The sequence below is a fragment of the Haliotis cracherodii genome, unplaced genomic scaffold (assembly GCF_022045235.1).
Source record: "Haliotis cracherodii isolate W230 unplaced genomic scaffold, xgHalCrac1.p SCAF_24, whole genome shotgun sequence".
Taxonomy (NCBI): domain Eukaryota; kingdom Metazoa; phylum Mollusca; class Gastropoda; order Lepetellida; family Haliotidae; genus Haliotis; species Haliotis cracherodii.
In genome coordinates, this window is record NW_027266280.1 from 4,970,935 (window position 1) to 4,994,090 (window position 23,156).

A 23,156-nucleotide genomic window follows, 5' to 3' on the forward strand; every position below is an offset into this window, starting at 1 on the left:
TGTACAGTAAATTTAATTGATATATACTCTGCAAAAAAGACATGCAAAAGTAGTAAAATCTAAGTGTTGCCGACATCCTTAAAAAATTAATTTAAGGATTGACTGTGTATTTTTTTCGGTTCATTGAGGTATGAATCGAAAAACCGATGTGCAAACTGTATGAATCCGCATAGCACATATCCCAGTGGTATCACGGGTCGTCTAACACTTTGTCATGATCACGTTGTTACATTTAAGAATAAATAAATACATTAATGACAGATACTTTCATTTTCAATCATTTCACTGACACATTAATACGTAGTAGATGACAATGTGATTCATAGACAATAGATATATTATCTACATGAGAATGATATTTACATTTTAATATCTAATCCAAATTAACTCATCCATTTATAAGACAAAGCTCTACTCCGTCGTCTCTGGAAGACGTCAAACAAATAATGTACACCTAAATTCAACATGCGCCTATCACAAGCACACATTATCAATAAAACATTACTCCTCATATCATTCTCAGAACCTCTTATCACAGCGCATACAGTCTATACACTTGATAATTGCAAATTGAATTAAACATTATCTTTATTAAATTTGCAGCCTGAAGCAGTTTAGCAAAACATGATATGTATACGTCTATAAAATGCTAACTTCAAAAATTGATTGTGTGTGCATAATATTAAGCATTTTATTCCACAATAACATTAGACCTTTTTACAAACAATAGTCGCTTTATGGCTGAAATAATGCCGATACGGGTTCAATTGTAACTCACTCACTATAATAGAAGCTGTAAGAAATCATAAGGTACAATTTCATTGAATCAGATGATCCAGTCACCCAATCAAATCCTCGGGTAGCCGAGTGGTTAAAGCGTTTGCTCGTCGAGCCGAAGACCTGGGTTCGATTCCCGACATGGGTACAATGTGTGAAGCCCATTTCTGGTGTCCCCCGTCGTGATATTGCTGGAATATTGCTAAAAGCCGCGTAAAACCATACTCACTCACTCCGAAAGAAGTGGGACTCCCAAGTAGGCATAAAATAGTTTGATGAAATCAAACCAAATATCGGTTACTCCTACTGTTGGGTTGTCAGATTTGAAGAGGTCATTTTACGATGATTTCGTATTGGCCAGAGCAGATATACTCATGAATATTTATTGAAGGTGAGGATCCTCCATTCTGTATCACTTACGAGTATGATGAGAGGACAGTCAAGCATGTCCTGCTTGATTGTTGATTTTTCCTTCACAAGGGATAAATATTTCAAAGTTTCATCCATAAAGGATCCTTTTAATCAGATAAGCGCTCCTTTTATTATTGTTTCTTTTTAAAAAAGACATTGAATTAATTGATGAATTTTGATCTTGAAAGTTATGTATTTTATAAGTTGGTAGCATATTATCATGTGAGATTGTATGTGGCTATGCCTTGATGGGGGTTGATGTAGCGTAAACTTATTGTTCTCCTGAGAGGGAATGTAAGCCCACGTCATTGAAATTATTTTTATGTACACCAGTGTTTTAATCTAGGAATGACTCTTTATTTTCTGGCTAAACCTTGTCCATAATCAACACTGACTAAAGTGGTGGTGTAAATCCTGCTTGGGTAGCATGGTCCCCAGTGTGGTGGCCTAACCTTGGTTGCTGGTTATCTTTAGCCCGTTTTTATATTGTATTGTTTTGTATAGTGATTTCTTTTAATGGTTTTAAATTAAATCTGTGATAGTCTAGTTGTTTTACTGTCCTTTGTTAATAGGTTTCTATTTGGTCTAAATGTGTTTTTTTGTTCATGTCCTAACGGCCATACCCGCCAATCACACATCTAGAAGTTGCACTTTTAACGTCTTTTGGTATGACGGAACCAGGGCATTAAACCACCGGTGAGACGCCCTTTCAAATAGATCACGGATGCGGAACGGATGAGTATATTCTATTTACTAGAAAAATACTTAGATAGGTTTTGGAGGTGTAGTTTCAAACTGCCACATGCATATGATTTTGACATTAACAATCACTTAACCATAAATATACGCGATCCACATGCCTTGATACATCTAGAACAGGTCCTTCTTTGAGGAATACATTATGATTAGTGTTTTCATTGTATACACCAGTGTGCCAGTTCATCGACTTGATAGAAAAAAGACATACAAAGTACTGATGAATTTTAATATAATTACGTTTTTCTTTCTGCTGTCAATTACATTAGAATAATAATACATACTATTAGATGCTAAAATATGCACTTTTATAGAATACAAAAATATGGGCTTGTATCATTTGTATGATGATAACAATACTTTCAATGTCAACAGTCAAATATAAAGACAGCGTTATCTTTTACATCATATTGCCTTCTAGAGATGGTAATACAGAAATGGAATAAAGGTATGAAATGGTATGAATGTAACATCAAATACGTTGCTCAATGTGGCTGTGAGTTTTCTCAGAAGCGGACCTCCTTCACGAAGTTCTTTTCCTTGTCACTGGCTATGTTCAAGGGGCCGCCAACGCTGTCGATGTTGCAGTTGAACCACCAGTTGAGAGTGAGGCGAGGGAACAGCCATCTGGCATGGTGACGGTCGATAGGAAACAGGCGGTGGTAGTAGTTTCCGCTGAAAAAATAGAAGCCGCCGCTGTTCATGAGCCCGGCGGAGTCCAGAGGGGGCAGATAGGACAACGCCGGGTGATTGCTCAGTTGTTTAGGCTTCTTTGTCGTCAGTCCAGTGCTCTTTATTTGAACCTCCCATATCTTATCCCCTGTGGAAAAGAAACACAATGTCTCGATGAAGATGCTTCAAGGAATGATAGGCGCCAAGGGCCCGTTCTACAAAGCGGTCTTACCACTAAGACGACTCACATGTATTGAACGGTGAACCGCAATTGTAATATCTATGGGATCTGGAAAATGACAACGGTTCGACATGTTCAGTTGGTATTGGTATACACGTGGTCTGGGCATGATGGTATCTGTGGATGTTGCTTCTGGCATCCCTTAATCATGATCAGGGTTTGGACCTGAGGAATATTTAACATTCAATGGTAAATTCCTTCCACGAATAATGTGTAAGTTAAGATTCTCTTTACATTGTTTAAAAATAGAAGATATTAGGAAGAACAAAAACATAGACTGTTCAAATATTATTTGTACATATTGTAAATCTGGGTCCATTGAAGACGAGTTCCATGTTCTGTTTATCTTCGATGCCTTTGCCTCCCAAAGAAAGAAATATTTGCCACATTTAGAAAATACATACATAAATCACCAAGTAAGGTACAATTTACTCATCTCAAGTGATGTACATATTATTAAGTCAGTAGCCATCTTTATCAAACACATTGTCAATAAGATTTCAAAGAGTTGTCAATGAAACAAATGACATGTCAGTCACGTGACTACCAAATTAATTCTGTGCACTGAATTGCACTCTGGGCCACAAGGCCGAAATACTGAAGAAACACGTCTGTCTGTCACTGGGATTCGGACACACGAACATTGCTTTCTGGCAAACCTATCGGACGCAACTCATTTAACAATCAGGTGAGGTTAAATGGGGTTTAACGTCGCGTCCAAGATTATTGCACTTATATAGCGACGTGCATGCACGTGTGTGTGGCTGCTTGTAGTCCGCACTGATGCCGATTTATAGTGCTAGCAAACTGAGATACCATGCCGCAGTTTAACATGGATACCCCACTCAGACACAGTATACTGACTCCGAGCCGACCAGTTCTTGTTTTAGACCCTTAATGCCGAACGCCAGACTGGGTAACAAAAAGTACCATCTTTAAAAGTCTTTTGGTATGACGCGGCCTTCCGCTCTCCGGGCGGACGCTCTACCCCTAGACCACGGAGGCGGTCAATTTAACAATCAATAACCTTACATAGAACACGTTGTCGGTTCAATAACCTTTTTATTAGCCATACCTTTAGTAAGATAGAAGGAGTTTTTCTTCATCAGTTTGAAAGCTGCGTCTATTCCAGTGGTTTTGATATCAAACTCCTCGCTGATATATTTAGGATAGCCCCTCTCAATGACAAACTCTTTCGGTTCCCACAGCTTCAGCAGATTCTTTCGTTTGTACTGATACCTCCATACAACGTCGTTCTGAAAAGGATTCACGATGGTATGAAATAAAGAACATGATATGAGAGGGTGGACGCTGCGTTACGCCAAAGTAAGTAATGTTCCAACACTATCAGAACTGCATGTGGTTAACAACACGACCAGGCTCACAAGTGATGATATCAGGAGCAAAGATTCACGTCATCCAGAACCTTTCTGACCCGGAATCCACACCGACTTAAAAAGATAAAAAAAGGGTAATGGAACGTTTCTAATTATATAAAACCCGACAAATGTTAGATACTTCTGAGTGAGTGAGTGAGTGAGTGAGTGAGTGAGTGAGTGCGTAGGACATATTTTTGTGACCTGTCAGAATGAGTTCTAAGTTAAGCCAAGAAATAGCCCAGTCATAGATTTTCACACGTTTTGATAGGGTAGGGCGTTAGAAGATCGATGATCATAATTTGAACGAAACTAGCATTCGCCCTTTGAAATGCGGATCACGGCACGTCACAGAGATACTACTTTACACGGCATATATTTCCTCTACATCTGACGCTCTATCTATTTGCAACTGGCGATCTCTCAAAATACATTTGAAATACACTGATGCTCTCCTTATATGCATCTGACGTTCTCCCTCTATGCATCTGACGTTCTCCCTCTATGCATCTGGCCTTCTCCCTATATGCATCTGACGTTCTCCCTATATGCATCTGACGTTCTCCCTATATGCATCTGACGTTCTCCATGTATGCATCTGGCCTTCTCCCTATATGCATCTGGCCTTCTCCCTATATGCATCTGACGTTCTCCCTATATGCATCTGACGTTCTCCATATATGCATCTGGCCTTCTCCCTATATGCATCTGGCCTTCTCCCTATATGCATCTGACGTTCTCCCTATATGCATCTGACGTTCTCCTTATATGCATCTGGCCTTCTCCATATATGCATCTGGCCTTCTCCCTATATGCATCTGACGTTCTCCCTATATGCATCTGACGTTCTCCTTATATGCATCTGGCCTTCTCCATATATGAATCTGACGTTCTCCTTATATGCCTCTGACGTTCTCCCTATATGCATCTGACGTTCTCCCTATATGCATCTGACGTTCTCCATATGTGCATCTGACGTTCTCCATATATGCATCTGACGTTCTCCTTATATGCATCTGACGTTCTCCCTATATGCATCTGACGTTCTCCCTATATGCATCTGACGTTCTCCTTATATGCATCTGGCCTTCTCCATATATGCATCTGACTTTCCCCTATTTGCATCTGACTCTCCCCTATTTGCATCTGATTCTCCCCTATTTCCATCTGACGCTCCCCTATATGTATCTGACGCTCTGCTTTACGCATCAGAATCTCCCAACTATGTATCTGATGCGCCCCTTATATGCCCCTGATGCTTCTCCTACATGTCATCTGACGCTCCCCCTATAATGATCTGCCGCTGTCCATGTATGCATCTAACGCTCCCCCTATAATGATCTGCCGCTGTCCATGTATGCATCTAACGCTCCCCCTATAATGATCTGCCGCTGTCCATGTATGCATCTAACGCCCCCCCCCCCCCCCTATAATGATCTGCCGCTGTCCCTGTATGCATCTAATCCTTCCCTAAATATACTTTACAAGGTAACTTACCTTAAAGAGGTACGTGATGTATCGGATCTTCCTGGTCCAGGTAGTTTTATAATAGTAACTGACTGCGGCGTCCACTGTTTTCGGTCCGGGATTGAAAACACCCCCAACTGGTCTAGGGAAGTCAGAATCAACACCGTTTTCGTTGAATCGGAATACTTGAGAACCTTAAAAAATGCGTTTTATCAACAAAATTATTAAACGCGATTGATACATGTGAAGGACAAAGTTTGCTTTACTAAAAAAAAGTTACCAACTGTAGCTCAGGTTCTTATATGCCTCTCCAAAATCATAACATATCACGATGTATCCAAAGTGTTACAGTTTTGGGGAAGCGCATGCTAGTGTTGACTGAAGTGACTTGTCCGCCTTTACGGGGCACATATGTGTCAACGTGCATAATATCATCTAGTATTTCACTACTGATTGTTTTTCGATTTTAACTATTGGCTGGCTGTACATACAGTTAGTGATGACGAAGTGATCACATAGATACCACCGAGTACGCCAATCAGACGGATTCTAAGCCCCCATGATCTCAGAAGAAGAAATCGAGCTTGTGCTTGCGTGTGTCTATGACCTGGTTTTATACTGCTACATTAAAACAACTGAATACCGTATTAATACAGTGTTAGTCTTTATCTGGGTTGTTTTACACTAATGTTTAATAAAAATGAGTATAATAATTAAAAGCCTGTTCTAAACGGGACATGACAGCAATATTGCCGATGCGATGTACGAAGCTGTGCACGCGATTCTTGCATATGCACATCCGGGAATTTAAGCTGACTGTGATGTGAACTTAGCATTGCCGAAAATGTAATTGAAACACACATAAAATAACCAAAACTATTCGCAATTATAACATTCCTAATAAAAGCGACAAAAACCTTTCCTGAGAGTGAGTGAGTGTGTGAGTATGGTTTTACGCCATTTGTAGCAATATTCCAGCAATATCACGGCGGGGGACACCAGAAATGGGCTTCACACATTGCACCCATGTTCCCTAGCTCCACTTTTATGGTTCACTAATGTTGTACCGCATGCAGTTGCCTCCAGTATTGACTTTACACATTTGGAAACCCGTTGAATAAGCGCGGTGGGCTATTCAGGGTCTCCCTTTCATTGTTGGGACATTTTTCAACTCACAAGTGAAATGAGAGGCTCAATATATTTGCGGTTTAGACATAAAACTCATGACAAGACCGGAAAGAACTGTTCTACCTTTGAATCCGTACGTTTTGTCATCTCCCGCAACATCTATGGCGTCCATTTTGCCATTCCCTCTGCACAACGGGTTGGGATGCAAAGTTGTCGGTGGCAGCGTTGTACTGGTCGTCGTCGACAGTGTAAGGGTGGTAGTTTTGCGTCTTCTTCGCTTTGTGGTAGGCTTTGGCTCAGAAGTCTTGCGCTTCTTCTTTTTGGTTGTAGTCTGGATAGTTGTTGGCGTTGGGGTTGTTGTTTGGATAGTTGTTGTTGACGTTGGGGTTGTTGTGGTTGGGGTTGTTGCTGTTGTTGTTGGAGTTGTTTTTCGGGGCGTTGTCTTTTTAGCGGGGGTCGTTCTTGATTTCATCGTTTTCTTTGTTGTGGGAGCAGTTTGCGTTACTCGTCTCTTCTTGGTACTTGCTTCAGTGGTAGGCAGCGTGGTCGTGTTTGGAAAAACGGTCGACACACCCGGCGGTCCTGTAAGATGGTGTTATATTTTATTTTAAAGTACGTTATTGTGAATAGCAGCAGTACATTACAGTCAATTCTAGTCAATCCAACCCGTGATGATCCGGGCCAGAATTGGTCTTCAGCAACCCACGCTTGTCCCCCGTGAAGATTCGGGTTTGAATAGGTCTTCAGCATCCCCTGCATGTGCTAAGGGGCGATTATTCTTGTAGAAAGAGTGGTGTTCAGGCTCGCTGCCTTGGTTGATGCATGACATCGTATCCCAATTACGTAGATCGATGCCCATGATGTCCAATGCAGGCTTCTCTCGTTCTCACTCACTTTTTACAGACCACCATCATAAATACTGCTGTGTGCAGCGTTAAACAAGACACAAACAGAATCTCATCAATACCTTTCAAACGAAACCTTACGGTATAGTCCCTACCATATGACGTTCAAATTACCATATAGTCGTTGTATGGCATCAACGTCTGACGCCCCCAGCGTGCCGTTACCGCAGCCTTGTGCCCAGGGCCACATGATGGAATCTGTATCGTCTGAGTGGTCCAAACCAAGAGCGTGCCCAAACTCGTGCACGGCAACACAGAACAATCGTCGTCCTATTGAATAACAGTTAAAATGAATCAAATGAAATCTTAATACATGAATATTAATACCTATCAATATATTATTGAGACAATAGTGTGATTCATAATGAATTTAATGTAAATATATACAAACAACTGATCGATATACATAACTTAAAGTATTAAATAGATTTAGTTTACTTAGATTTAAATTCAGAGTAACTTACCTTTTATAAGATCATATATTCGAATCTTGTCTTATATGTACAGACAATTTTGTGCAGTTGGTTTAACATTACCTCATTAAAGTACTCCAGTTAGAGGTTCATTCACATTAGTAGAAATGGATCACTGGCGCATATTTGTAAATAATATAAGCGATTTTAGCATTTAGTGGTAATTATTAAGCACAATATTATTGGTTTCGATGAATTGTTAATTAGATGTTGTTAAAACGTATATTCCCCTGCATAAGGTAGGTGTCATCTTCGCATATCCAGATTGCTCTCCAGGGTATATTTCAGAACAGAATGATGCCATTGATAATCGATAATTGATAATGCAGAAGTGTCCATTATCGTTGATGAGCATTTTCTATTAACATTGACTTCTTACCTTCATAGTTATAGAATGACTGTGTTAATAGTCTGGACTAGACAATCCAGTGATTGACATCATGAACATCGATCCACGCAATTAGGATACGATGACATACATAAACATACATAAAAGTCAGCGAGCCTGACCACCCTATCCTGTGAGTCAGCTCTTACGATAAGCATAGTCGCCTTTTACGACAAGCATGGGTTGCTGAAGACCTGTGACAACCCTGATCTTGACAAATTCTGGGGACCTGTTTTCGTACCCATCCTACCCACGGGTTGTCACAATTAGTCGGCAAGCATGGGTACACTTGTGTTTGGTGGTTGGTATTCCAACAAAGCACACGTTTCATTTTATTTCAAATTTGTCTGAGTTTGTCTCAGGTTCTTTGTTATATTTACACTGAGATACACAGTTATGCAGTCTTTCAGAACGATTAGGTGCTTAGAAATACAAAGGTTAAGTCGGTTGTAATTTTAAACCTCCTGTAGTCCATACACAGGTATGTTTGTGTGTGTGGGGGGCATGGGGGGCCTAGTCGTCTAAGGCGCCGCGATTCGCTGTGCAGAGTTGCGTCCCTTGGGCACGCCAGAAACCTATGATTGTGGGTTCGAATCCCGGTTCGCCCCAATTATGTTTCTAGGTTTGTCAGCACCATATCCGTGCTCGTGGGTTTCACCGAAGTGGTAAACGTCTTAGACCTGCATCACTTCGGGCTTCCCTCCCACATTAAGCTGACACGCCGTGATATACCTGGAATACTGTTAAAAGCGGCGTTAAACCCAACTCACTCACTCACTATACACAGGCGGCTGTCCCTGTTTCACCCACAAAATTCAAAAGGTCTACTTCGTGTTCGACCCGTGAAGACCCTGTGTAGAATAGGTTTTCAGCTACCAATGCTTGCCGTAAAAGGCGGCTATGCTTGTCGTAAAAGGCGACTAACGGCATCGGGTGGTCAGGCAGGCTGATTTGGTTGATGCATATCATGGTATCACAGTTGGGTACGCTGATTTGGTTGATGCATGTCATGGTATCACAGTTGGGTACGCTGATTTGGTTGATGCATGTCATGGTATCACAGTTGGGTACGCTGATTTGGTTGATGCATGTCATGGTATCACAGTTGGGTACGCTGATTTGGTTGATGCATATCATGGTATCACAGTTGGGTACGCTGATTTGGTTGATGCATATCATGGTATCACAGTTGGGTACATCGATACTCATGATGTCCATCACTGGATTGTATGGTTTTCATTTGATTTTGATTTTGTACATTCCATAGCTGGTTCATGTAATGTCATATTCAGTGATTCGCGACTATTTCATACATACAATTTGAAAGAACTAAGAATACTATGCACTTGTCACAAAAATGTTAATTAGTACAACTATACTTAATGTCTGAATTCTACAAAGTACCGTCGAAATCAATATCATTCCCAATTTTATAAATATTTATAATGTTACTTATTCCGCGAGCCGTATCGAACTTCATCACACGATGATTTATTAGTCGAGCGCAACATAAAATCACATACTCAATCGCGTATCACATATTATCACGTCAGGTCAACTGGGTCACTATAACTACCACATTAAGTTAATGACTTAACATTAAAACTAATAATTGAAGACGTTAATCCATCGTGCACTTATGGAACGCTAAATGAGGAGGGGGCGCCGTGTTGTGTTAATACAGGTATAAATACTTGAATAAATGCTTATTTAAATGAAATAAAGAATCTACCTACTGAAAATGATTATGTGCCACGTCACTCACTACTTGGGGATTCACAGAGAGTGAGTGGGGGAGTGAGTGAGTTGAGTTTAACGCCGCTTTTAACAGTGTTCCAGTTATAATCGCGGCGTGTCAGCTTAATGTGGGAGGAAAGCCCGAAGTGATGCAGGTCGTTTACCACTTCGGTGGAACCCACGAGCACGGGCATGGTGCTGACAAATCTAGAAACATAATCGTGGCGAACCGGGATTTCGAACCCACAATCATAGGTTTCTGGCGTGCCCAAGGGACGCAACTCTGCACATCGAATTGCGGCGCCTTAGACGACTGGGCCACCCGTTTTACAGAGAATGTAGATGTTGTCTGTTAGGTACTTACATAGTATTCAATTTAGAGGTTAATATTTAAACCTCTTGCTAACAATTCCGGTTAAGGAAACCGCGTTAGAAATCTCTAAATTGTGATAACATCTTTTAATCATCACTAACACACGTAGTACTGACCAGGAGCATCGTCATCTAGCAGGACTGTCCACATCTCAGCTTCGTCAAAGTGGGTGTCTCCTCCAATCAGATTACTGGGATACGTAGGTGGAAAGAACGCATGCGCAAGAACTCCTCCTTCGCCATCAAATGGATTGTTGTCACCGTGGACACCGTGAGTAAATTTGATTTCAATATCCACCGCGTCACGAGATGAAACACGAGAGAAGGTAAGCGGAGTGACATCCGCCCACACCTAGATATTAATAGAATAGTCATGCTGCAAAGCCACTATAATTATGTTGCTTGGAAACTACAGAGATGTTAAAAAAGTAACATTTCCCAATTTGGAAACAACTTTGTAAAGACTGATTTCTGTTTTTCATGTTTTCAAAATAAAATGGAGGGCTTTAAAATTCAAAACTTTCCTCATCTCAGCAGACATTTCCACAACTTTCCAAATATTCCCATCCGTTGGAACATCATCTTTGCAAATGGTTGTAATATGTCATTTTCGTTTGAAAATCGCTTATTTCCAAGAGTGGAACGTTTGGAAATATCTGGAAAAAGAGTCCGTGCGATGATATCCAGTATAATTAAAGGTGAGGTGAAATTGGGTTTAACGTCGCGTCCAAGATTATTGCACTTATATAGCGACGTGCATGCACGTGCATGTGTGTGTGTGTGTGTGTGTGTGTGTGTGTGTGCGTGTGTTTGTGTGTGTTTGTGTGTGTGTGTGTGTGTGTGTGTGTGTGTGTGTGTGTGTGTGTGTGTGTGGCTGCTTGTACTAGTCCGGAGTGATGCCGCTTTATATTGCTAGCACACTGAGACATCATGCCGCAGTTTAACATGGATACCCCACTCAGACACAGTATACTGACTCCAAGCCGACCAGTCCTTGTTTTAGCCCTTTAATGCCGAGCGCCAGACAGGGTAACAACAAGTACCATCTTTTAACGTCTTTTGGTATGACGCGGTCGGACGCTCTACCACTAGACGACGGAGGCGGTCAAGTGTGATTAAAGCCAGCCCTTCCACAATGCAAAGGTCAAATAACGACCCCCACATCTAAGTCGCAATACCCACTACTGTTCTCCCTACGAGTTGAAGTCTGATGCCTACTTCTAGTCTTGGCCTGGGGGTGTTGTCCTGTGCCATGTATTTTGTCGCATTAGAGATTGTTGTACATATTTTTGCAGTGATTGTCTGCGCAAGCAAATGACTCAAACGCTCGTAAACTATCGAGGGCCATATTGTAATAAGGAGTGTCATATGGTGAATTACCTCCATTTGTTGCTGTTAATGAACATAGCTAACTTGATCGTTGGAGAGGCTTCGTGTTTCTAGACGGCCTTCCGTGCCTATATTAGAGCGATTCGAGGACTTTGACGATTTGACTTGCGTAGTATCTACTTACCTGATGTCATCACTATTTCATATTGATTCATAAACTCATCCTTTTGTTGTAGTGAGTGAGTATGGATTTACGCTGCTTTTAGCAATATTCCAGCAATATCACGGCGGGGGGCACCAGAAATGGGCTTCACACATTGTACTCCTCTCGGGAATCGAACCCGAGTCTTCGGCGTGACGATCGAACGCTTAAACCGCTAGGCTACCCGACCGCCCCCTTTTGTTGTAGTCGGAATTGTACAATTGACTCAAAGGAAATTATGGAAATGGATTGTTTCGTGTTTATTACTTTCTTCGTCGGTAAGTTCTATATTTGTCTAGTGGATAGAGCGTCTGCCGAGAGAGCGTAAGGTCGCTGGTTTGATCCCCGGACGTCATACCAGATGAGGTTGGTACACATTGTTACTATAAGTGATTACAACCAGAACAAGTCGGCTCCGAGTTTTCACAACTTACTTTTTCATAAAATATTCTGGTATTTCATTTAGTAAAACATCAAAGTCACAACACAACACGGCAAGTCACAACACAACACGGCTAGTCACAACACAACACGGCTAGTCACAACACAACACGGCTAGTCACAACACAACACGGCATTTCTGCCCTGGAATAAATCACAAGCACAACATACCTGAAACGCATCTTCCAGCGCACGATCAACTTCACCTCTGGGAAGATCAGGTGTGTACGTGGTCACGAAATAGGTGAGGTCATGTTTCTTCCATTTCAGAACTATGAACAGAAGGGGGAAGGTAATCTAACACTTCATGGTTTAAAAAATAAATAAATTGAGCAACATTTGACAGGGAGGGTGGTAAAGAATGCATTTTACGGGAAGTGCGTGGACTTGCTCCCCACCCAACCACATGAAGTAAATACTGTCGAGCTTGAATTTTTAGTTACCAAAATTAATCACGCGGTCACTGAGGAGATTGCCACGCGCAATTATAGAACTTATTTTTGAGTAAGTTTTCGATGTTGATTTCCCATGTTTATAAATTGCCTACGTCCTACCGTTTCGTAATGAATAACGCGCAGTTGAAGCAGTTTATGCAGTTTCTATCACCCAGATGTCAAAAAGGAATATATTATCATTAACGTTTTTACAAAAATCATCTGAACTAAAGTAACTTTTAACTGCTTCTTTTCCTTAGAAAGATACCACAATGTTGGTGAAGTCGTGTTTACGTTTAAATAATGAACACCAATTTTGAACTAACAGATTAATACTTCCTTTCGCTACTCTTATTCTCTTATCTACTGGAGACTTCACTATGAATGTACATGTACTCGGGGCGTTCTATAAGTTTTGCAACTTCAATATTAGACCAAGTCGCAGAATATCTTTTGCACATTTTTGATATAATCTTTATTCACCTCAAGACACCTATTCTATTTGTCCTTCAAGCTTTTAATACCAATTTTATAGAAATCCGCACATTGGCCCTCTACAAACGATCTCCTGCCTACAAGCTTGACCATGGTGTCCCTCAAGGCTCTGTCTTAGGACCAATACTGTTTACGCTATATACGCGATCTCTTAGCAACACTGCTGAAAGGCATGAAGTCAACCAACACTAGTATGCTGATGGTAACCAATCTGTATGCTGGTTTCTCACGTGGCGAAGCTGGAGCTTGTGTTGCCAAGATTGAAAGCTGTATACTAATATTGATATAAAGCAGTGGATGACATCGAAACTGCTGAAACTTGGCCAACTGATGTTCAACAACTTGTTACAGGTAATGTGTGTGTTATTGTGTTCGCTGTGATGAGTGGAAAAATCTGGGCGTGGTACTGGACCCGCAGCTGAGTATGATTTTGTTTGTTTGTTGTTTAACGCCGCACTCAGCAATATTCCAGCTATATGACCGCGGTCTGTAAAGTAATCGCGTCTGGACCAGACATTCCAGTGATTGATATCATGAGCATCGATCCACGCAACTGGGATCGATGACATGCATCAAACAAGTCAGCCAGCCCGACCACCCGACCCCGTTAGTCGCCTTTTACGACAAGCATAGTCGCCTTTTACGGCAAGCATGGGTTGCTGAAAACCTATTCTACCCCGGAATCTTCACGGGTCCGCAGCTGAGTATGAACCATCAAGTGATTAGGGTGTGCCAAACAACTAATTGCCATGTCAATAATATTGGAAATATTCGGCCATATCTCACACAATCATTTGCAGCAAAACTTGTATTGTCCCCAGTCATATCCAGAATTGACTATTGTAACAACGTCCTTGTAACTCAACCTATCCGGGATCTCCTCACTTTGCCACCACCTATTGTTCCCAGTATGACAATCAGTCAGGCATGCTAATTGGTTAAACAATAGAAGGCACCAGGGGTCATCTCAACATTTTAATGAATGATATGCACACAAATTTCATTATTTTATTCTTTATAGCACTTCATATCATATCATGAAAATTAACCTTCTTATATAGCAGGATCTACAAACTGAACGTTGATCGTTAATCAGTAATTAATCAACAAATAAGAAAATTCGCTCACCAATATTGCCAGTGAACACTTTTGACATTAATTGAGGGGGTGAACTCAGTTCAGTATTTGGTGACTTTGATATGGCCCCCATGCTTGTATAAACATTAACAGATTTCAGGCCAAAGCTGCTTGGATTATATTCAGATCTATATTGGATCATGTCTCTCAACATCTAATGGCGCTCCAGTTGCTGCACGAGTAAATGATAAGATCACCATCAATGCCTACAAAGTGTTATAACAACCTTGCACCTGCCAACGTCAGTGAACTCTTACCGGTTTACTCTCTTAAACAAACTCTACGATCTCAACAACGACATCTATTCACAGTTTCCGTATTAAAAATATATAGTCAGCAAAAGAACATTTTCATACGCTGCAGCCTCTCCGTCGAACAATATGCCGGAAAATCCAAAATCTGTTCCAACTATATCCACTTTCAAATCCAAGCTTAAGATATTTCTTTTTCAACAGTCTTACAGTTGTTAAAGCCAAGAGAGCATATTCATTTTGCTAACTTTTGCGCTCGATAAGTGCATGTATTATTATTATCATTAATAATATATCAACACTCTTATGTACATTCTCGAAAGCGGGTGTACAGGTGCCGTCACTCCAATATGTATTCCGACAGTGAAACAGACAGGAAGAATAACTTTCCAAACTTTCGCGTATTAACAAATATGGTACCAAAGATGATGTCGGGTTTCAGTGAGTGAGTGAGTGAGTCATGTTTAACGTCGCTTTGAACAGTCCTTCAGTTATATTACATCATGTAAGCCCGCGGTTATATGTCTCTAACAACCCGGGGGCGCAATTCGCAAAGGCGAACGGATGAGCTTTAGACGACTAGGCATCCCGTGCCCATCAGAGGATTTGTACAGAAAGATGAAATTGGCTATATATTGGTTACCTGGTTTGTTCCGAGCAAATCGTCTTTGTCCCGGTCGTTCTCTTCTCAGGACATCCGGAACACCACACCTCTCCTTCCCCATCCATTCCAGCGTAGGCTCATCAAGTTTACCTGACAGAACACAAGGCAGTAAGACGAGTTCTATGGATGAACAACTTCTTTATTACAATTAGTGCGACGTTTCGGTGTAGATCCTAACACCTTTATCAAGCAATAGATCCTAACACCTTTATCAAGCAATAGATCCTAACACCTTTATCAAGCAATATATCTATTGCTTGATAAAGGTGTTAGGATCTACACCGAAACGTCGCACTAATTGTAATAAAGAAGTTGTTCATCCATAGAACTCGTCTTACTTCATCACTCCAACTTCTAAATGCCACTGAAAGAAGTTAAGAACACAAGCCAGTGGCGAGAGAGTGGGGAATTCTGTCACGTAAGTATGTTATAGAACTGAAACAACGTTTTCAAGTTTTCGAGATTAATAGCTGAAGCATCTACTCATGCAGTTGGTGTGCAATGACATCAGCTGAAGCATCTACTCATGCAGTTGGTGTGCAATGACATCAACTGAAGCATCTACTCATGCAGTTGGTGTGCAATGACATCAGCTGAAGCATCTGCTCCTGCAGTTGGTGTGCAATGACATCAGCTGAAGCATCTACTCATGATGTTGGTGTGCGATGACATCAACTGAAGCATCTACTCATGCAGTTGGTGTGCAATGACATCGGCTGAAGCATCTACTCATGCAGTTGGTGTGCAATGACATCAACTGAAGCATCTACTCATGCAGTTGGTGTGCAATGACATCAGCTGAAGCATCTACTCATGCAGTTGGTGTGCGATGACATCAACTGAAGCATCTACTCATGCAGTTGGTGTGCAATGACATCAGCTGAAGCATCTACTCATGCAGTTGGTGTGCAAGGACATCAGCTGAAGCATCTACTCATGCAGTTGGTGTGCAATGACATCAACTGAAGCATCTACTCATGCAGCTGGTGTGCAATGACATCAACTGAAGCATCTACTCATGCAGTTGGTGTGCAAGGACATCAGCTGAAGCATCTACTCATGCAGTTGGTGTGCAAGGACATCAGCTGAAGCATCTACTCATGCAGTTGGTGTGCGATGACATCAGCTGAAACAACTACTCATGCATTTGGTTTGCAATGACATCAACTGAAGCGTCTGTCCATGCACTTCGTGTGTGACTGCATCAGCTGAAGCATCTACTCATGCAGTTGGTGTGCAATGACATCAACTGAAGCCATACAGTTGGTGCGCGATGACATGCACGTGATAGGAAACATATACGCTTAAAAAGCTTGCAGTTAGTGTACGATGACATCAACAAACACAACTATACACTCAATATACAACAACCGTGATATTATTATACTGGAAGCTTACACTGACCCCGCTTCAACACGGAAAAGCGACTTTGTAACTGAATAACAATACACTTTTTCGTTTGTTTGTTGTTTACCGACGCACTCATCAATATTCCAGCTATATGACGGCGAACAATACACTTAATCTGCGCGAAGCCATAATTGGGTCAACGGCACCTCCAGGACCTGGACGCTATTTCCGAACGCCCAACGCTGCAAAGATTCCATGAGAAACAATTTGGTGAACATGAATTTCAACGCTGGAGCATGACAAAGTTCACTTTGGTTTTGCCGGTATCTGTCTATCCACGTGGAGCTGCCAGTGTGTCCACCCAATAAACATGTTGGTCGCTTAATACAAAGGCGTGGTACATATAAACGTATTTAGCTCTGTAAGTGATAGAGTTACATAGTATATTTGAGCGCATTGCGCGAATAATGAAATAATGAAAAAAATCCACCTGTGATGTTTATTCCAGCCAGCTCTTGAAACAGAGCTATGGCCGCATCCAAAGCTTCAACAGAACGCGAGTCTTGAGACCAGGACAATCGCGTTGAGATGTATCCAAATCGACCAAGCCAGTCCTGAAATATTTCACCAGACATGTATATTCTTTATGCGCATAAACCCACACATCTACGTACTTGCCTTAAAAGGCGACTATGATTGTCGTAAGAGGCGACCAACGGGATCGGTGGTCAGACTCGTTAACTTGGTTGATGCATGTCATCGGCCCCAATTGCGTGGATCGATGCTCATGATATCAATCCCTGGATTGTCTGGCCCAGACACGATTATTTACAGACCACCGTCATATAGCTGATATATTGCTGAGTGCGGCGTTAAACAATAAACAAAGAAACATACAAAGCGAAACCTAGTTGATTGTATTCATATATTAACATTATCACCTCGACATACTTCCTCTCGACACTTTAGTAACATATCTGTTTCTCACCTCTTACTGCCAATGACATATACTACTCAAAAGAAGTAAAGGATCTCCCGATTATATCATATTACCAGCGTTAATCTTTAAGAGTATAGTGATATGAAAGAATCGTGTGATCCTTAACTTCTTTTGAGTAGTGTATGTTTTCTCAACAGTCTCTGGGACGTCCAGTAAAATATAATGCCAAGAAAGTATACACTTGAAAAAATGATTTGAAAAAGAATTACAGATATATAAAATTCAAGGCCGAAAACAGTCGCCGAAACATTGCAAACGTAACATGCAAAACACATATTTCATGCCTATAACAAGTACATCACATAACCATTACGTGTCTGTGTTCATGTCTTGTCCCCGTCATGTGTGTATGCTTTAGTTTGTACTGTACAGGGGAGGTCGGGCAGCATAGTGGTTAAAGCGTTCGCTCGTCACACCGAAGACCCGGGTTCGATTCTCGACATGGGTACAATGTGTGAAGCCCATTTCTGGTGTCCCCCGCCATGAGATTGCTGGAATATTGCTAAAAGCGGCGTAAAACCATCCTCACTCACTCACTCACTTGTACTGTACATATGATAATCACATGTACAATCACTCGATTGTATCAATTCAGGGGTAGACTAGGTATAAACCTAACAATACAAAATGAAAAGGTTACCATTGTTCCTGTACAAATATATGTGTTCTCGATACACTTGCATGCAATGAGGGAAGGTTGACAACATGAAAAGGTCAGGTCATTGTTGAATTATGAGCGAATTTACGCTTTAAAGCGTTAACACTATTTGCCATAACAACCAATGTTATTTAGGTTATGAAACAAACTTGAATGTGTACATGAAAGGGTGCCATTCATTCCAACTCTAAAAATGGCCAAGACACTCATATAATGGCGTCTGCTATGACATACCGTATTCGACGTAATAAGCGCCCCGCTCTAATAAGCGCCCACGGCGATATTTGCTAATTTATTGGCTAGTGAACAATCCCAATTAGCACCCCTTCCGATTGATCAATGTACACAAGGCTTATTTATTCGCGTATAATACACACTCGTGTGTTACATGCATTCATTACATGCATTAAATTCTGGAAAAATATATCTGTCGCATATTACATTTCAGTCTGTCAGCAAAAACCACGAAATTTATATTTCAACTCCGTTTTTTCCACAAAAATAATATTCTAATAATAGCCCCTTATTTGCTATCTTGAGAACGCCCTGGGCGCCTATTACGTCGATTACGGTAAATACAAAACGTCAACGCAAGTGAATAACCAGTCTCGATTATCCGCCGAAGCAGGATCCGCTGAGCGTAAAAGGCAACCACGGGGTCGAAATTATCTGAATGGGTCACTGAAGGTCAGTTATGACACAAAGTGTTCGCAAAAAGGGTTAAACCGTTAACCCATGGACCGCCAACAAGATAGTGTTTACAATGGACTACAACGGAATTCTTTTCTGTTTCGGCGATACTCTAGGCTGGTTAGTCTCTTGCACTGACATTTGATATTAGTATTATGGAGATAGTTTTCTCACTGTTATTCCCAGGACAATCCAAATAAAGACTTCTCGATAAGACCCACAGCAACAGCCGTGCAACATCTCATTGGGGCTTCTAACGACGCGGTTAAAATGACCGTATTGACATCCCATTTGGCTTCTGACGCTAACGCGACAAGATTGTGATGGTTTTGTTACTTGTTAAAGTGTAATAATAAAATAACCACAATTTGTAATGTGCAAAATTAGAAGTACTCGATTATATGTTTTCTGTCATTCTAACTACTTTTGGGAAATGGATACATCTGTTTTAATTTTTTTTCTTCTGTAGTTAAAGTGAGGAACTTCCCTCCATAAAAACCCTAAATCCTTAGAATGTTATTATAAGCCGCCATCTTTCGTCTGAAGGTTTGTCTGAAGACGAGACCAAATAAAAGTAAGTCCAGTCTGACGCTGTGTGGAATATGTGTCCATGTCACAGCGCGTCAGCTTAATGTGGTAGTCCAAAGTCAGATGGTCGCAGACGTTGACAACGTCGCTGACAGCCCTGAGCACGGGTATTGTGCTGACAATCGATCGCGAGGTATTATCATTGTGGTGAATTGTTACATATTCCAAGACCACTGGGGCAATGGTACATGTATCCAGGGAGAACAAAGAGGAGGGGGTGAATTATAACATTATTATATGTATATGGAACTTTATACCACAACTTCCTTGTGTTGTTGGGGCGGTCGGGTAGCTTAGTGGTTAAAGCGTTCGCTCGTCACGCCGAAGACCCGGGATCGATTCCCGACATGGGTACAATGTGTGAAGCCCATTTGTGGTGTCCCCCGCCGTGAAATTGCTGGAATATTGCTAAAAGCGGCGTAAAACCATACTCACTCACTCACTCACTCCTTGTGTTGTTTTTGTTGAAGAGCGATGTGTTTTGTGCAGTTCCTTTTCCTTGGGAATTAGATCTTTTCCTCAAAAAGAGCAACCCAAAGAGACATTATCACATCCTTGGCACCATCTTGGTTTTCTGGTACAACATGTTAATATCAACCCCAAAGGAAGAGGACTTAAATAGTTCCAGGGAAAAGTTTAGATTCACGATCTGATAGCATGCAATGTATATTCCCCACTGTTCAGTCTGGTTACCATGGTTACAATCAGCATTGACGGTGATGTCGGGTATTATCTCGATTATGCAGCAGTCACGATTTCGTGGAAAGTAGGGTTTATTCAGACTGATGGGATAAAACAACCCATTGTGATTTGTTCGCAATAAACGATGCATGGCGCGACTCCAGCGTGGCGGCTATGCATTATTTCTGACTTAGTTCTGATACTTAACACAAATAACTTTGTCAGAGTGTATCTGCAGTGAAAACGGTAGCCATCAATCTGTTCGTTTGTTTAACGTGATGTTTGCTTCACTTGATCATATAGATGTACGTCCCCACACTTAACAATAATTAAAGCGATTGCCTTGACCTTTTTGAAACCACGGAGTGTCACGTTAGGCTGCACAAGCAAATGAATGTCAACATGTTTTGATTATAAGCATAGTTTCGAATGTTGCCGCGGTGCATTTGATGGTTCTAGATTGAATATAAAACAGAATGAGCAGCACCCATTGAAAAATACAGAACTTTATCTCTATTATACTGTGATGAAATGTAACATGAATTCTTTGGTGTTGGGGCAGTCTCCGCGGTGTACTGGATAAAGCCAGTGCCCGGAGAAAGGATCCCGGGCGCGTCACATGAATGACGTTAAAAGTACTTATTGTTATCCTGCCTGGTGCTCGGCATTAAAGGGACTAAAACTAGAACTGGTGGGCTCGGAATCTACGTATCCTTGTTAAACTGCGGCATGGTATATCCATAGGGTACAGCTATAAGTGAGTGACCTATGCTAGTGAGTGAGTGAGTTGGGTTTAACGCCGCTTTTAACAGTATTCCAGTTATATCACGGCGTGTCATAATGTGGGAGGAAAGCTCGAAGTGCTGCAGGTCTTAGACGTTTACCACTTCGGTGAAACCCACGAGCACGGGTATGGTGCTGACATACCTAGAAACATAATCATCAACATTTTACCTCACCTCACCTTCTGAGATAGTGAAGGTCTTTTAAAATATATATCAAGTTCAACGCTCTTCGCGGCCGTCAAATCAGCTGTTTCAGTAAGAGCTATTGTTGTTATTTGAAACCCGTCATCACCTTTGGTAGGGATTTTTAAATCTTTGTAATATCTGTCTTATAAACTGTAAGACGTAGTCTTCTAATACGTACACATTATCCTTGCTACTGCTAGCATTCTCTCCCACGGTAATTACCAGGCTATAAAAGTACGCTACACACATACTTGACGTAGGGTTCAAATGGGAATAACGCGCGTGCAATATTAATGTGTGCCGTGGCTGAATTGTCGTAGCAGGACAGCGTTGATTGTCTTACAGTCAAGCACACATCATAGGTGTTAGCCAGAATAAGTCTTGCTGCACGCACCCATTAGGAGCAGTCATGGTGTTGACTTGGCCATTACTATTGGTTGCATTAAAGTTAGTTGAAGATACAATTAGGGCACACTCGGCCCTGAAGTGGTAATCAGTTGTGCAGATTTGCGTAATTTATGCGTGCCCGAAACGTTTGATCGTGGGTTCGAATCCTGGTTCCCCTGAAGACGTTTTGTGGTTTATCAGCATCATATCGTGGGCTTCATCTATGTGATGAACGTCTAGTTTCTGCCCCACTTCGTTTTGATAAGTTTCAACAAAATCAGTAATGGTACTTTTGTGTAACTTGATTTTCTAGTCCATCGATCACATGACGTCGCATGGCAGGAGTACTGCTTTTCTGCGTCAGGCAATAAATACTCACTTTTATACAAATTGTATGAGTGGTGATGCTACCGGTAAGGCAGACAATGCTTGCCTTTTTCGCGAACACCTGGTGTCATCACTGATTTTCAGTGGTCCATTCATATAATTTCCACAGTAATTTGCCCTTTATGCCAAGTTCGGTAGAAAATCTAGGATGGTTATTCGTTTGGATTGACAATTTATATTTACCTCCGTCATCAAGCTGACGCATCGTGATATAACTAAAATGATGCTCAAAGCGGCTTCATGCCCACTCACTGCCTAGAATGATACAGTATCTTACCACAGCCTCGAGGGTATTTCGTGGTTTATGCAGATTCTGTGGCTCCAAGTCACACGATCCATTATGGGGATGGGTCTCGCCCTGCCCCGCCCAGAGGAGAAGTAGGACTGCTGCAGGGAGCATTGCTATGCCCACTGTCGTTGTGGGTGATGGTTTAAACTAATACATACATATGGCACGGTGAACAATGAGACGTGCGTGTATAGGAAGCTAGGTCCTTCCTATAGCAGGAAACAGAATACTAGTATATCCTTCGGCATATTGGATATACGATAAGATGAGTGTCGTCAATGTGTGTCCGATATATATCAAGTTCAATCCTTGATAATAAGCTTATCTTGTCATAATGGAAATTAGATGAAGTTCATCATTGTTATAGTGGAATATTACTTATCATAATATTACTGAATTATTAGAAACTAACAAACAGGCTCTACCTGGAAATAAACTTAGTAATTTAGAAGGCAAAACAAGAGTTACCCGGAAAATATATATATTAATTCATCAGGTG

At 41.3% G+C, this 23,156-nt stretch overlaps 1 protein-coding gene across 1 annotated transcript; it reads right to left on the reverse strand.

The window, feature by feature from the left end:
* Positions 1-2,446: 2,446 nt before the first annotated feature.
* Positions 2,447-22,768, reverse strand: LOC139472411 (stromelysin-1-like). Its single transcript, XM_071254887.1, has 10 exons — positions 22,646-22,768; positions 17,497-17,620; positions 15,636-15,746; positions 12,847-12,947; positions 10,821-11,055; positions 7,848-8,003; positions 6,952-7,410; positions 5,731-5,894; positions 3,933-4,113; positions 2,447-2,764 (listed from the first exon to the last, which is right to left on the reverse strand). Exons 1-10 carry the CDS (start codon positions 22,766-22,768, stop codon positions 2,451-2,453), a joined length of 1,968 nt encoding a protein of 655 aa, XP_071110988.1. The 3' UTR covers positions 2,447-2,450.
* Positions 22,769-23,156: the final 388 nt, after the last annotated feature.